The sequence below is a fragment of the Oncorhynchus clarkii genome, chromosome 18 (genome assembly GCF_045791955.1).
Source record: "Oncorhynchus clarkii lewisi isolate Uvic-CL-2024 chromosome 18, UVic_Ocla_1.0, whole genome shotgun sequence".
In the NCBI taxonomy this organism is placed as follows: Eukaryota; Metazoa; Chordata; class Actinopteri; order Salmoniformes; family Salmonidae; genus Oncorhynchus; species Oncorhynchus clarkii.
The window spans coordinates 24,466,668-24,481,789 of record NC_092164.1 but is presented as its reverse complement, the minus strand read 5'-3'; the positions used below and the strand labels follow the sequence as shown (position 1 = coordinate 24,481,789).

The 15,122-nt window shown below is 41.4% G+C and overlaps 1 protein-coding gene across 1 annotated transcript in view; it reads left to right on the top strand.

The window, feature by feature from the left end:
• The first annotated feature begins 13,434 nt into the window (after positions 1–13,434).
• LOC139373251 (aryl hydrocarbon receptor-like) overlaps positions 13,435–15,122 on the top strand; it is a 75,508-nt gene continuing 73,820 nt past the window's right edge. The window contains exon 1 of the mRNA XM_071113552.1: positions 13,435–13,888. Coding sequence (XP_070969653.1) covers positions 13,830–13,888 — 59 coding nt within the window. The 5' untranslated portion in view covers positions 13,435–13,829. The remainder of the gene's footprint in view (positions 13,889–15,122) is intronic.

Below are 15,122 nucleotides of genomic sequence, written 5' to 3'. Positions count from 1 at the left end.
TAATGTTGCTGTCTGAGAACATCGTGACAGAAATGTTGCCAATAGTAATTTTGTACATTTATTAAAAGCATCAATTCCCCTCAATGTACGTAGAACATTTCAGAACTAGGACCAATATCTAAAATGTATTAAAAATAGCTTCTGAAGTTCAATGGGAAAATATGCTCATTTTTCATTTCCTGAAAACTTCTTGTATTGGAGATAAGACATTTTCATCAGACAGTGACGTAATGAAAACCAAGATTAAACACCCAAAGGAAACAAAATGTGACATTCAAAAAAAAAAAAAGAGGCTATTTTTTCCAAATACTGTAGGTATAATGTATTTACTGTAAAATGTTTTCGACAAGGATGCTGTTATTGGATGCAATAGGAAGTGTCAGCTCCTTGCTTGTCCTGTTGTGTTTTTTTGACAGGTGCTCAAAGCCACATGGTATAGTGTAGCAGCTGGCTATGGCATAGTACCACATGCTTGCTATTGTAACACAACCTTAGTTATCAAATCCATCCCCGATCAAACCAATAATGACAAAATACATCAACAAATATGACAGACAGCCTCGTATACAACAACATTAGCATTAACAGGGATCTTTTATCGCTCTCTGTTCTGCTTGAAGCGAGTGTTAACTGCTCGTTCTAAAGTGTTAGATTTTTTTCATTCACTACAAGGGGATGCATGAGTTCATGGGAAGCCGCCATGTTTATCGTTGTGAGTATAGCCTGGGCCTCGCTAGGCCCATACATCATGTCAGCGCTGGGGAACCAGGGAGAAGCCAACCGACCGACCGGGGCCCTAATCAACTACAGATGAGTGGAGGGACAGAGCCCGGCCAAGAGCAGAGGAGGCCCCACTCTTTAATAACACTAGAAATAACAGACGGGGGCTGGGAGGCTGTGGATGGCGGGTCCCAGAGAGGCCTGGCCCACTCTCAGTTTTTCAGCTCCAGCGTCACAGTCTTCTCCTGAAGTCACCACCTGAGAATGCTGGGACGTGGGGCCCCACAGCCCCTCGCGTGTGAACACAGTTTTTCCGAAGGAAGGGGCTCACTCTACCCACATAGAGTCAGGTAGCCCGAGCCAAAGACAGCCTCAACACCAAGAATCTGCTGTTGACTCAATGCAGTCGCCTCTCCTCTCGTGTCCAGGCTACAGTAGGCCACAATGCAGGCACTGCAGCACACTCATATATGAAAAGGCAAAGCCGCAGAGGTTAGGAACTTTGACTTTGTGCTGGTCACAAATAATACAACCACATGTTTGTGTTCACAGTATAGAGAAGTGGACTACTATCCAAACTCCAAAAGAGACAGAATTATTCTGAGAATTTTCTAAAACAGGTCATATTGACATTGGTCCCACAAAATCAAAACATACCACAAAATCAAAAGTATAGACATTGGTCCCATAAAATCAAAACAGTAATGACTTACTGTACAAAAAGGGTCTTGATCTGAGTTCTTGTAGATGTGTTATGAAACACACTTAAACACCACACATGTCCATTAAAACGCATAAGGCAAACCCACATAATAGATCCTTAAGTAGTCGGACGGAAAGTGTGGAGTGTAGAAAGCACCCAAACACAAGTGTTCCCCTTTGGAGTGTTCCCATCTGTTGGTCGGGCTGAGGGGGAGAGAATTCCTTCACACGTATTTATTTGTGCTGGCTTTTCCAACTTCTGATTAGCCATACTGATTACTGGGCTGATGTGAATGAATGGAAAACAAGGTCTTGTTTCTACTGTAGCTACCAGCGTTAAAACAGTAGGCCTCCTCTTCATTGGCACTGCTGCTGCCTGCTAACAGAACAAACATCGTAAGTGACATTTGCAGATATTGTTTGACATTTTTTCTCTCTCTGTAAATACATGTTATGTAGTTACTGTTGCTCCTTAGGGGCCTCCTTAATTGCATTCTTCGTTAGAAACATTTGCATGGTTCTGTAAGGTGGTGTCCGTGCCTTTTGTTGCACCACGGCTTACAGTATCTGTGCCTATGCTACTTGTCCCGAGTGAGTGGTAGTCGCGGGTTTGGTAACCCAAAGGTTGGGGGAACTAGGCCAGACCCAGGTGTCATAAACCCGATGCCCTAGGACCCGAGGTGAGCTGTTTGTCTTCCTCCATGATCACTGTGGTGATCACCTCACCTGCTGGATGCCACGGGTTATCAGACAGGTCAAGTTGAGGAAAGTAGGTGTCATAAACCCGATGCCCTAGGACCAGAGGTGAGCTGTTTGTCTTCCTCCATGATCACTGTGGTGATCACCTCACCTGCTGGATGCCACGGGTTATCAGACAGGTCAAGTTGAGGAAAGTAGGTGTCATAAACCCGATGCCCTAGGACCCGAGGTGAGCTGTTTGTCTTCCTCCATGATCACTGTGGTGATCACCTCACCTGCTGGATGCCACGGGTTATCAGACAGGTCAAGTTGAGGAAAGTAGGTGTCATAAACCCGATGCCCTAGGACCCGAGGTGAGCTGTTTGTCTTCCTCCATGATCACTGTGGTGATCACCTCACCTGCTGGATGCCACGGGTTATCAGACAGGTCAAGTTGAGGAAAGTAGGTGTCATAAACCCGATGCCCTAGGACCCGAGGTGAGCTGTTTGTCTTCCTCTATGATCACTGTGGTGATCACCTCACCTGCTGGATGCCACGGGTTATCAGACAGGTCAAGTTGAGGAAAGTAGGTGTCATAAACCCGATGCCCTAGGACCCGAGGTGAGCTGTTTGTCTTCCTCCATGATCACTGTGGTGATCACCTCACCTGCTGGATGCCACGGGTTATCAGACAGGTCAAGTTGAGGAAAGTAGGTGTCATAAACCCGATGCCCTAGGACCCGAGGTGAGCTGTTTGTCTTCCTCCATGATCACTGTGGTGATCACCTCACCTGCTGGATGCCACGGGTTATCAGACAGGTCAAGTTGAGGAAAGTAGGTGTCATAAACCCGATGCCCTAGGACCCGAGGTGAGCTGTTTGTCTTCCTCCATGATCACTGTGGTGATCACCTCACCTGCTGGATGCCACGGGTTATCAGACAGGTCAAGTTGAGGAAAGTAGGTGTCATAAACCCGATGCCCTAGGACCCGAGGTGAGCTGTTTGTCTTCCTCCATGATCACTGTGGTGATCACCTCACCTGCTGGATGCCACGGGTTATCAGACAGGTCAAGTTGAGGAAAGTAGGTGTCATAAACCCGATGCCCTAGGACCCGAGGTGAGCTGTTTGTCTTCCTCCATGATCACTGTGGTGATCACCTCACCTGCTGGATGCCACGGGTTATCAGACAGGTCAAGTTGAGGAAAGTAGGTGTCATAAACCCGATGCCCTAGGACCCGAGGTGAGCTGTTTGTCTTCCTCCATGATCACTGTGGTGATCACCTCACCTGCTGGATGCCACGGGTTATCAGACAGGTCAAGTTGAGGAAAGTAGGTGTCATAAACCCGATGCCCTAGGACCCGAGGTGAGCTGTTTGTCTTCCTCCATGATCACTGTGGTGATCACCTCACCTGCTGGATGCCACGGGTTATCAGACAGGTCAAGTTGAGGAAAGTAGGTGTCTGAAGACTGCTGGATTATATATTACTCTGTTATTTATGTCTGGGAGATAACTGCTTCCAATAGTTGTACCGAAATTCCAACTCCGGTCTTGAAAACACTTCCAGTCAGATAAAAAATGAGAGAGGAACATTCCTCATAAATCCCACTATCCTGTCTCTCCAAGTTGTGCCAGCCAGGTAGACATGATATTCAATATAATGAGTCATTACACAGCGGAGCTTGGCAGTAGGATCGAGTGGAGTTTATTATGGGAGTTCATTATTTTGGGAACTGGGAAAAGGAGATAGGCCTATCACACTGGGCACACACTGGTTGAATCAACGTGGAATAGACGTTGAATTGACGTCTGTTCCCAGTGGGATGTTGTTGCCCGTAAAATTCTTATAGTGAAGAAAACTATGCATCTGTTCTTCATAATTCATGTGAGTCCATCAGAACTTTTATGGAATTGAGTGAAGAAAGAAAGGGGACAAATCAAATCAAATACAACGTTTTGGGTTACGTACACATATTTTGCAGATGTTATTACGGGTGTCGTGAAATGCTGACATTCCTAGCTCCAACAGTGCAGTAATACCTAACAATACAAAACGATACACACAAATCCCAAAATTAAAAAGAAAGAAATGAACAAATATAGAAATATTAGAACGAGCAATGTCAGAGTCCAGAATATAAATATATAGTATAGGATGTGGTATGTAGACGGTATGGACAGTATATGAATAGAAAAGGTGTGTACAGTCATGGCCAAAGGTTTTGAGAATGACACAAATATACATTTTCACAAAGTCTGCTGCCTCAGTGTCTTTCGATATTTTTTGTCAGATGTTACTATGGAATACTGAAGTATAATTACAAGAATTTCTTAATTGTCAAAGGCTTTTATTGACAATTACATGAAGTTGATGCAAAGAGTCAATATTTTCAGTGTTGACCCTTCTTTTTCAAGACCTCTGCAATCCGCCCTGGCATGCTGTCAATTAACTTCTGGGCCACATCCTGACTGATGGCAGCCCATTCTTGCATAATCAATGCTTGGAGTTTGTCAGAATTTATGGGTTTTTGTTTGTCCACCCGCCTCTTGAGGATTGACCACAAGTTCTCAATGGGATTAAGGTCTGTGGTGTTTCCTGGCCATGGACCCAAAATATCAATGTTTTGTTCCCAGAGCTACTTAGTTATCACTTTTGCCATGTGGCAATGTGCTCCATCATGCTGGAAAAGGCATTGTTCGTCACCAAACTGTTCCTGGATGGTTGGGAGAAGTTGCGCTCTGAGGATGTGTTGGAACCATTCTTTATTCATGGCTGTGTTCTTAGGCAAAATTGTGAGTGAGCCCACTCCCTTGGCTGAGAAGCAACCCCACACAAGAATGGTCTCAGGATGCTTTACTGTTGGAATGACACAGGACTGATGGTAGCGCTCACCTTGTCTTCTCCGGACAAGCTTTTTTCCAGATGCCCCAAACAATCGGAAAGGGGATTAACTTTACCCCTGTCAAAATGACTTTACCCCAGTCCTCAGCAGTCCAATCCCTGTACCTTTTGCAGAATATCAGTCTGTCCCTGATGTTTTTCCTGGAGAGAAGTGGCTTCTTTGCTGCCCTTCTTGACACCAGGCCATCCGCCAAAAGTCTTTGCCTCACTGTGCGTGCATATGCACTCACACCTGCCTGCTGCCATTCCTGAGCAAGCTCTGTACTGGTGGTGCCCCGATCCCGCAGCTGAATCAACTTTAGGAAACGGTCCTGGTGCTTGCTGGACTTTCTTGGGCGCCCTGAAGCTTTCTTCACAACAATTGAACCGCTCTCCTTGAAGTTCTTAATTATCCGATAATTGGTTGATTTAGGTGCAATCTTACTGGCAACAATATCCTTGCCTGTGAAGCCCTTTTTGTGCAAAGCAATGATGACGGCACATGTTTCCTTGCAGGTAACTATGGTTGACAGAGGAAGAACAATGATTCCAAGCAACACCCTCCTTTTGAAGCTTCCAGTCTGTTATTTGAACTTAATCAGCATGACAGAGTGATCTCCAGCCGTATCTTCATCAACACTCACACCTGTGTTAACGAGAGAATCATTGACATGTCAGCTGGTCCTTTTGTGGCAGGGCTGAAATGCAGTGGAATGTTTTGGGGGGATTCAGTTCATTTGCATGGAAAAGAGGGACTTTCCAATTAATTGCAATTCATCTGATCACTCTTCATAACATTCTGGAGTATATGCAAATTACTATTATACAAACTGAGGCAGCAGACTTTGTGAAAATGTATATTTGTGTCATTCTCAAAACTTTTGGCCACGACTGTACAGCAGTAGTTATATAGGATGAGCCTCAACTAGAATACAGTATATACATATTGAGTAAAAAAGTATTATTATTTTTATTAAAGTGACCAGTTGTTTAATGACTATGTAAAGTACATTGGGCAGCAGTCTCTAAGGTTCAGTGTAGAGTATCGGGTGGTAGCCGGCTAGTAACTGTGACTAAAGTTCAGGGCAGGGTACTGGGTGGAGGCCGGCTAGTGGTGACTGTTTAAAAGTCTGATGGCCTGGAGATAAAGTGAGTCTACTGCCCAATTTGCACTTCATCAGGTACCCCAAAAATCTGAAAAGCATGATTACACACATGCATGATGTTATGATGCATAGAATCACTAGGAATTCCGTGTTTGCCAAAGCACCGCGATGGCAGCCTTGGATGATTACTCCTGTACATTTACTAGTTATTCACTTTTTTAAGTGTGTGTGTGTGTGTGGGGGGGGGGGGATATCAACAATTGTTCAATTTAGGAAAATGATTAAGAGTAGGTTACTTTGATCTAGACAATCTGAGAATATATCAGTCTGATTCAAATTAGCTCAACAATGACAACCTGCACCTAAGTGATTGTAACATGTGTGGGAGTCTATGGGGTGGCCCATGGAAGAGCCTGAAAGTGCTGCAGCCTTATATCAGTGACCAATGGGGCTTTGTCAGACCTAAGCCTCCCAATACTTTGTCCCAACTCGAAGCACATGTGGAGCTAGCCTCATTCGGTGCGCAGCTCCACTCCTCATTAACATGTTTATTTTCTCACACTTGGAGAAAATTGAGCATTAGGAGTGGTGAGAAGGCTAGCCTGGGTGTCAGCAGTCAGACCTGTTAGCTACACTCAAACCCAAACTATAAGGTACCCAAACTTCAGTGTTGTAAAGTACTTTAAGTAAAAATACTTTAAAGTACTTCTTAAGTCATTTTTGGGGGGTATCTGTACTTTACTATTTTTAATCTTTGCCAACTTTTACTTTTACTTCACAACATTCCTAAAGAAAATAATGTACTTTTTACTCCATGCATTTCCCTGACACCCAAAAGTACTCGTTACATTTTGACAGGAAAATGGTCCAATTCACACACTTATCAAGAGAACATCCCTGGTCATCCCTACTGCCTCTGATCTGTCAGATTCACTAAGCACCATTTTTTTTGTAAATTAGTTTGAGTGTGCCCCTGGCTGTCTGTCAATAAAAAAATGTAAATCGTGCCGTCTGGTTTGCTTAATAAGGAATATGAAATAATTTGTACTTTTACATTTACTTTTGATACTTAAGTATATTTAAAACCAAATACTTTTAGACTTTTACTCAAATAGTATTTTACTGGGTGACTTTCACTTTTACTTGAGTCATTTTCTATTTTGGTACGGTATCTTTACTTTTACTCAAGTATGACAATCAAGTACTTTTCCACCACTGCAAAACTAACCCCTTCCATTATACCTACCTCATCTACCTACCTCTTCCCCATACTGTTTTTATTTACTTTTCTGCTCTTTTGCACACTACTCCAGTGTTAATCTGCTAAATTGAAATCATTCGCTCCTATAGCCTATTTATTGCCTACCTCCTCATGCCTTTTGCACACACTGTATATAGACTTTCTCTTTTTTTCTACTGTATCATTGACTTGTTTGTTGTGTTATTGGCTTGTTGATTGTGTATTCCATGTGTAACTCTGTGTTGTTGTCTGTGTCACACTGCTTTGCTTTATCTTGGCCAGGTCGCAGTTGTAAATGAGAACTTGTTCTCAACTAGCCTACCTGGTTAAATAAAAGTGAAATTAAAAATACATGTAAAAAATAAATACCTGTGGGGTACAGACTGGAGTTTACAGTTTAGTCGGCCAGCCATTTCCCAGTAGGTTGGGCAGCAGAGATATCCCTTAAATCCCAAACCAACTCCTATCTCCTACCTCCTTGGCACTTGTAGAGATCTGAGATGACTAGATCCGTGTCCACTTCTACCGTCAGGAGACCCAGTGTGTGCACCCATAATCTATTCACAGGAGAGAAACGTACTTTAGAGCCCTTCCATCTACACTGTAGAGGACAAATAACACACCCTAGCCTGACTATTCAAAACATGTCAGCTAGGTAGGCACTTAGGAGTACTATACCTCACACACTGTTTAATTAAATAAATGGTGGTCTTCAGTTTCTGTTGAAAGTATAGAGGCAAGGCCAAAGTGAAGGCTTACTTCAGTATTTGATACAAACAAATCATTTCCTGAGTAGGAATGAAGACTACAGTCCTAAAGCCCACTCAGTACTCTTCATAACCCACTACCCTCGCCTCCTTTAAAAAGTTCACAGCTAATAATCTCTCATCTCAACAAGATGAGAAATGGTACCAATTTGTCTTCCAAAAGGCCAACCTAACGCCCACAAAGGTCAAGTCCCTTCCATTAAACCCAGTTGTGATTCATTGGGCTGGAGAGAGAGAGTTAGAGCTGTCATGGAAAAAGCCATGACCAGACGGAAAGGTAAAGTTTATACAATGACCCGACCGACCAACTCTTCCCCACCCTGTTTTGCACACACACACACACACACACACACACACACACACACACACACACACACACACACACACACACACACACACACACACACACACACACACACAAACACACACACACACTATGTCGACTACGCCAACATCTGTCCGCAATCACAGGTTTCTCAAATCAAATTCAAATTCAGGATGACTATATGGCTGAGTGTGTGTGTGTGTGTGTGTGTGTGTGTGTGTGTGTGTGTGTGTGTGTGTGTGTGTGTGTGTGTGTGTGTGTGTGTGTGTGTGTGCGCGTGTGCGCGTGTGTTGGTCCAGGGTCCAGACCTGGACTAAGTTTGAAGAATGAGTCTCTCTCAGGTTTGGTACTTTAAGGTGGAGATTGTGTGTCCTTCATTTTCATCATGCTTCATACATCTATACAAGACTGTATAAGCTATTCGTTGAGAGGAACATTGCAAGGTCCACCACCGGGCTGAGTGCAGAGAGAGTGCAATACTTAATGATTAACAGCACCAGAATGACGACAGATATCCTCTAAGCATATACTCATAATATATTCAATATTATGTACGATGATACACTACGGTACCCATAAATATAACGATGAGAGCGCAGAGAGATCTTCACTGAACTTTACTGGGGAGAAGACTTGTATTTCCTTGTAGACTCTTTATTTTCTTCTTCCACAGATCAAGTGCTTGGCTAGATATGGCTACTTGGATCTGAGTAAAGGGTAAGGGCCACTTCTGGATTTAACAATGGATTTAATCCCTTCCTTTCTCTGTGAATCAGACAACCCCGGACTTCCCCTCTCTGCCTCAAAGAGAGGTAAACACAAACAACTTGTAGCAAATGAAACGATGCCAAATCGCAACCTTCGGCAGCCATTTTGATTGGCGGTAAGCTCCTGTAACTGTTACCAGACCTATGTGACAGTATCAGATTTAGCTAGGTTGTTGTTGTTTTTCCACTAGTGCTGCACCCTTATAAGTACAGCACAAATTGATGACTGGACAAGGCGGCCATCCAACAGCTTGAGTTCTGATCTTCGAGCCAGTTGAGTCTTTTGAAGATCCAGTGCTTCAGTCAGTGTTTTCGTAAAATGAAGGGCGAGAGCAGAGAAAGACATAATGCTCACTTCAAAACAGCATCATCCACACCAACTCGTCAGACCAGACTCCAACACTGTCAGAAGGCATCAGTATCAGGAAAACAGCAATGCTGTGAACATGAATAACCATGGTCAGTGATGTTCAGATATACATATAAATGGATTGTGTAGAACGGTCATAGTGCCAAATTCCTCGGCCTCTGTTTTTGTAAATTGCCGACCTGCCCTACAAGGGTTCTGGTTTTCACCTCTAGGGGCAGAATCCCTTGCTCTAATAAGAATGTAATGTCAGTCAATAACTGCAGGGTGAGCAGAGGGGACCAGGGGGGTACCTATTACTTGACGGTAGAGACCAGGCAGCGAAGGTACATTTTCCACCTACTTCATGCCTCAATCCTATTAAATCTGAGTATTGTATTGGATAACCTCTCTCAGCTAATTTGTTTACATTTCCCATCATGCAACCTAAACTGTCCTTGGTTACGAAACTCACAAACAAGTACATCTTAGTCCCTTCATGCCAACAAATACTTTGTGAAGGCAGATGACATATAAATGGCATTTTCTTTTGGTTTTCCTTCAAAGCACATCAGTTTTCTGAAGCACTATATCATGGATTCAGGTACAGAAAGATGTGATAATTGAGAAGAATGCAAAATGACACAGCACTCATTTCACTTTATGAAGCTGGTAATAGAACTAAATACTACCCAGTAAAAGTTCAATGAGTAACATTTAAAACATTTTAAACTGTTTTCAACAGATTTACTAGTGTATTAAAATCACCTCTGCGTGTCTTGTTAAACACTATGGGAACAATCTTTGATTTGCCATCTAGAACTGGGAACTAACCACAGTTTTACCCTGTCCTTGCCAAACAATATAAACTTCTCTGAATTGTATAACTCTAAATGTGCAATTCTTTAATTAGCTCATGTTAACAGTGCAGTTTTGTTAATGTTCCATGTTTAGTTCTTGACATGTCAGATAGAGCTAACTGAATTCTACCTTCACAATAACCCTATAATTTGTATCATACTACAGCTATTTTAACAGCATTTTATAAATCATATTTCAGATTGAAGAAGAATTTCAGATCTGAACTCCATCATGACAATAATGGAACCGTGCTTCAAATGAATGTCAAAACAGAGATGGTTTTTATCAACTCCATTTGTTCTCACTACAAACAGTCGATTCTTCATTTGAATTCATACAATTTACACGCCCTCTGCAATCTACATAATTACAGTGCTACCGAGACAGCTTCACTAACTAAGGTCTGTGTGTCAGTTTCCTCCTGTATGTTATCCGGACAGATTTTCTTTATTTCAAGTCAAACTTTAATTTAACTGGATGTATTTTTGACCGTAAATGTCATTTAATGGTGCCAGATTGTGGTATATCATAAATAGCTGCTTACTTGTTATTGGTTTGTTTATAAGCACCAACAACAGTGGCTCTATGGTAACGAAATAGGTTTCCCCATGTGTTAATTTGTTCTTCGCTATGGCAGAAACTTTCCCTTCAGTGGCTATGACGGTGATTTCAAATACTTGCTTGGATGGGACCTTTTAATAGGCAGCTATGCCAAATGATTTCTGGTGAGTGTTGTTCATAGGGGGGAAACAGACTAAAAAAAAACAGGCACAAAATAACCAACTGGTGTTAGTTCTGGAATTGCACTCAATTTAAGCTCTGTGTTTTTATCACTGTGTTTCTCAACATACATTTGTCACCATTTTTATTCAATTAAGCTTTAGGACCACAGTAATGTTGACTGATTTCATGTGCTCAACGTTTCCATTAGAGTGTCAACCCCAATACATTGCTTCAGTCGACAATTGGGCAAATACTTTGTCGATATGTGGATCCACACACAAACAGTGGTTATGAAAGATGAGGGAACGCTATGTCATTGCCAGCAGCTGAATATATGAAGCCAAAATACATTGTGATTGACTGATTAATCAACAAGAACTAGAACAGAGAGACCTTTTCAACCCCAATCCTCTAGTCAGTGTTTACTGACAAGGTGTAGGAGTAAAGGGTGACGGATTGAACAGTAATGAAGGGTATAGATTGAACTCCTACTTTTTCAAAGACGTTAACTTGCAGCCACGGCCAAGTCGAAGCTGTCAGCTATTCTGTGGTGTGCTTCACTCTCCTTTCTGTGGCTGTTTGTTTTTACTGACACTGTTTCAATGTGTGTGCTGCAGATGGTTCATGCTCCGTGGTCAATGTGGTCGGTCAGAGGCTGTGTGTGTTTTTCCACTCCCTGTCAGACAGCAACACCTGGGCGACCCAACCAAACCAATCACAGTCTGGGGTGTCAACATCACTGCAGCCTGAGTACAGAACATATCAACGTGTTAGCAAACATTGGCCTCCCTGGCCCAGTCCACATGATTGGTCGTAGCAAAGTCCTGATACAGTGAGGCTCTATTTTATTATATCCTATTCTATTAGTTTATATTCTATGTGATTATAATCCTGTCCCTTGTATCTCCTTGAAGTTGTCAAATTTTTACCTGTAAGTCCCTATTGGCAGTGTTAATCATTCACTTCAGTTTCCCTCAGAATTGAATGATTCAATATGATCATGTCCTGGAAATACTGTCCTACTACTAGGATCCATTGGCCAAGCTAAGCCGTCACAGAGGAAAGAGGAGATGGAATAAAACAAGGCATTTTACAATAACTGTCCATAGTTTGCAAGTGTATTTAATGGATTGTGGTTTGGGGAGTTTCAAAAGCCCATGGACATGACAGCATTTCTTTGTTGAAATCAACAACAAAAAAACTCTTCAAGACAACCCTAGGCAACCATTACCACATTCATCATTGAACCAGAAGCAATAAGTCATCTTTATGGGAAGAGTGTCTGAAAAGTTCCCAGCATCATTGAACCATGCTACAACCACATGGTAACAAGGTTATGGTAGAGCCCTGTAGCCCGGGAATACCTGGCTATCTATTATATACTATTGCATGGGAGAAAGTGACTTTGTAAATGTTTGGTTGCCAAAGTTCATGCACTAACATAAAATTATCTGAAATTGTGTATATTAAAAATGTTTTACCCTAGCATTCAAGTATAAGTTTAGAGGCCCAGGACAATAGCCAGCATTTAAATTGAAATGAGTTATTGCACATAGCTCTGAGGGCGTTCTCCATGATATCAAAGGTTGCAAACGATTATGTAAGTACAATACGTACAGTTTGTCCTCGTTGTATATATCATAAACAACTCCGCCTTTAAAGGGGCAATCTGCACTTTCTAAACCAATTTTTAAAATGTAAATGAATGATACTGTATATATATATATACCCATTGATTCTTGAATAATGTAACCTCTTGAGCTTAGTTCAACTGTCGTACTCCATCAGACCCAACATATAAGCTTGTTTTACTCTTTTGTTTGTAAACAATGTCATTACAAACGATCACTGTATAACCTCAAAACATGGTTACAACTATAATTTTGATAACATGGATACTCAGTCCTTGAGTCCATAGCTCTGTGCCCCTGTCTATGAATTTCAGAGTGGATATATTTCTCCAGCCCCATCCCTCAGATGTTTACAAAAAAACAGTGGCGGGGTCAACCTCTTCTATATTGTTAGAAATGCAGATTGCCTCTTTAAAGGTACATCTCTCAATTCAATTCAAGGGGCTTTATTGGCATGGGCAACATATGTTAACATTCTCAAATCAAGTGAAGTAGATAATAAATAAAAGAGAAATAAACAATACAAATTAACAGTAGACACAAAACTCTCTCTCTCTCTCTCTCTCTCTCTCTCTCTCTCTCTCTCTCATATTTCCTGAAAGCGCTTTGCACCAATAGCGAGCAGCCCCACTGTACCTGGTGCAGTGAACCAGCGCTCTGGATTGGTTCGAACAGCAGAAAACGCAGCCTTTACGTTCGCCCAACTGGAGGAGTGTACAGTATGTTAATGCATTAGGGATGACAGCATAACAAATATATAAAAAAGGAAGGAGTCAAATGTGTTCGGTTCACGCACGACATTTCTAGCTGCTGTGCAGTTTGAAAAGTTTGTCTAACCTTTTACAATCAAAAAGCAATTTTGGATTTATCGGTCTGGTATACCAAGAGGAATAGTGTCTGCGCATATTTGGAGCTTCGACGTATGAGACGTTCTGTACATCGGAACGGAGTCCTTGTAGATATTTACATGATACAGAGCTTTATCAGGTCGTGTGTCTTCGAAAACTATCTGCAAGAATAAGAGGGAAACGTATTGGATAGTCTTATTCTGTAGACTTTATTAGTGAGATAGATATACATCATGCTGGGGAGTACGGCGCAGTACGCAGCTAAGAAACGGAAGAAGCCTGTTCAGAAAATGTAAGCAACTCTGAATATAATTTTCAAGTTTAAAGATACGGCTACTTTGTGTAAAGGAAATATTACATTACATTGCTTCACTAAATCAAGTTACGCAAATAAGACCGATGTGCATGTTCACTACCTTTTGTCATACATTTATGGGTGAATGCATTTTTACGACACACACATTGATTGACGTGTTATGTATCAATCTACAATTGATCATATTCTATTAATAATATGCATATTATGATACTGGTTTTGTGTTTAAGTTGTGCGTAAAGTTGGTATAGCTCTGGGTATCTGCAGTGATTCTGCAGATACAACGATGCCCAACTAATTTGAGACTACTGTCTCGTTCCAAACCATTTTCATTCGATTTGTTATCTATACAATCTCTATTTAAGTTCTCAGTATTTTCCACAATAGCCTGCTATAAATGCTTCCTCAAGTCTTTAGGGTTACCTTAAGATTGAGTTTTGGTGTGTAGTTATGGTCTGGCATGGAAATGGTAGTCTTTCATTAGTCATAATCAAGTTGAAAATTGGCTGCGCTCTCATGCAATACTTACATGGGGGAGGGAGAGCAGGGAAAACTGGGTCGAAATTTTGTAATTTAATAGACCTGCGGTTTTTTTCCAGTCATGAGGAACAAACTTTTTTGAATTTCAAAACATTTTCCTCTGCAAATTACCATATTTCGAAGTCACACAAAGTTATACAGTTGTATTCTCTGGCAAAAAAAAAACTACTTGAACAAATCGTTTTTAAAAAAATGTTTCAATATATTGCACTATTCAGAACATTTTGGTCCCAAGATTCCAGCAAAAATCTCATTTTAGTTTATCTGACTGTCATTTATCTGCATGTCCAGCCCTTATATTTACATAAAGAGTTGCATTAATGAGATGTCAATAAAAAAATAAGATCCGTCTAAGCATAAACTTGATTAAAAAAAAGAATTTATATGAATGCTGTAAGTACAGCAATTGTTTGCTCACTGGGAAATGAATATCCAACTTGTCAGTGACAACTGTGTTTGGAGTTTGTTTGGAGTTTTTGTCAGCAATTCATTGAGCATATTACAGTGTTATTGACACATTGTCCTGGGATTTCCAATGATCTTCTATATAGAAGAACCCCTTACCTTCTAATGACTCTTACGTAGCTTGTGAGCAACATAGATCAAAACACATGTTTGTGAGAGTCTTAGCGTTTCATAGAATGCATTTAATAGTTTGTAGCTCAAACCA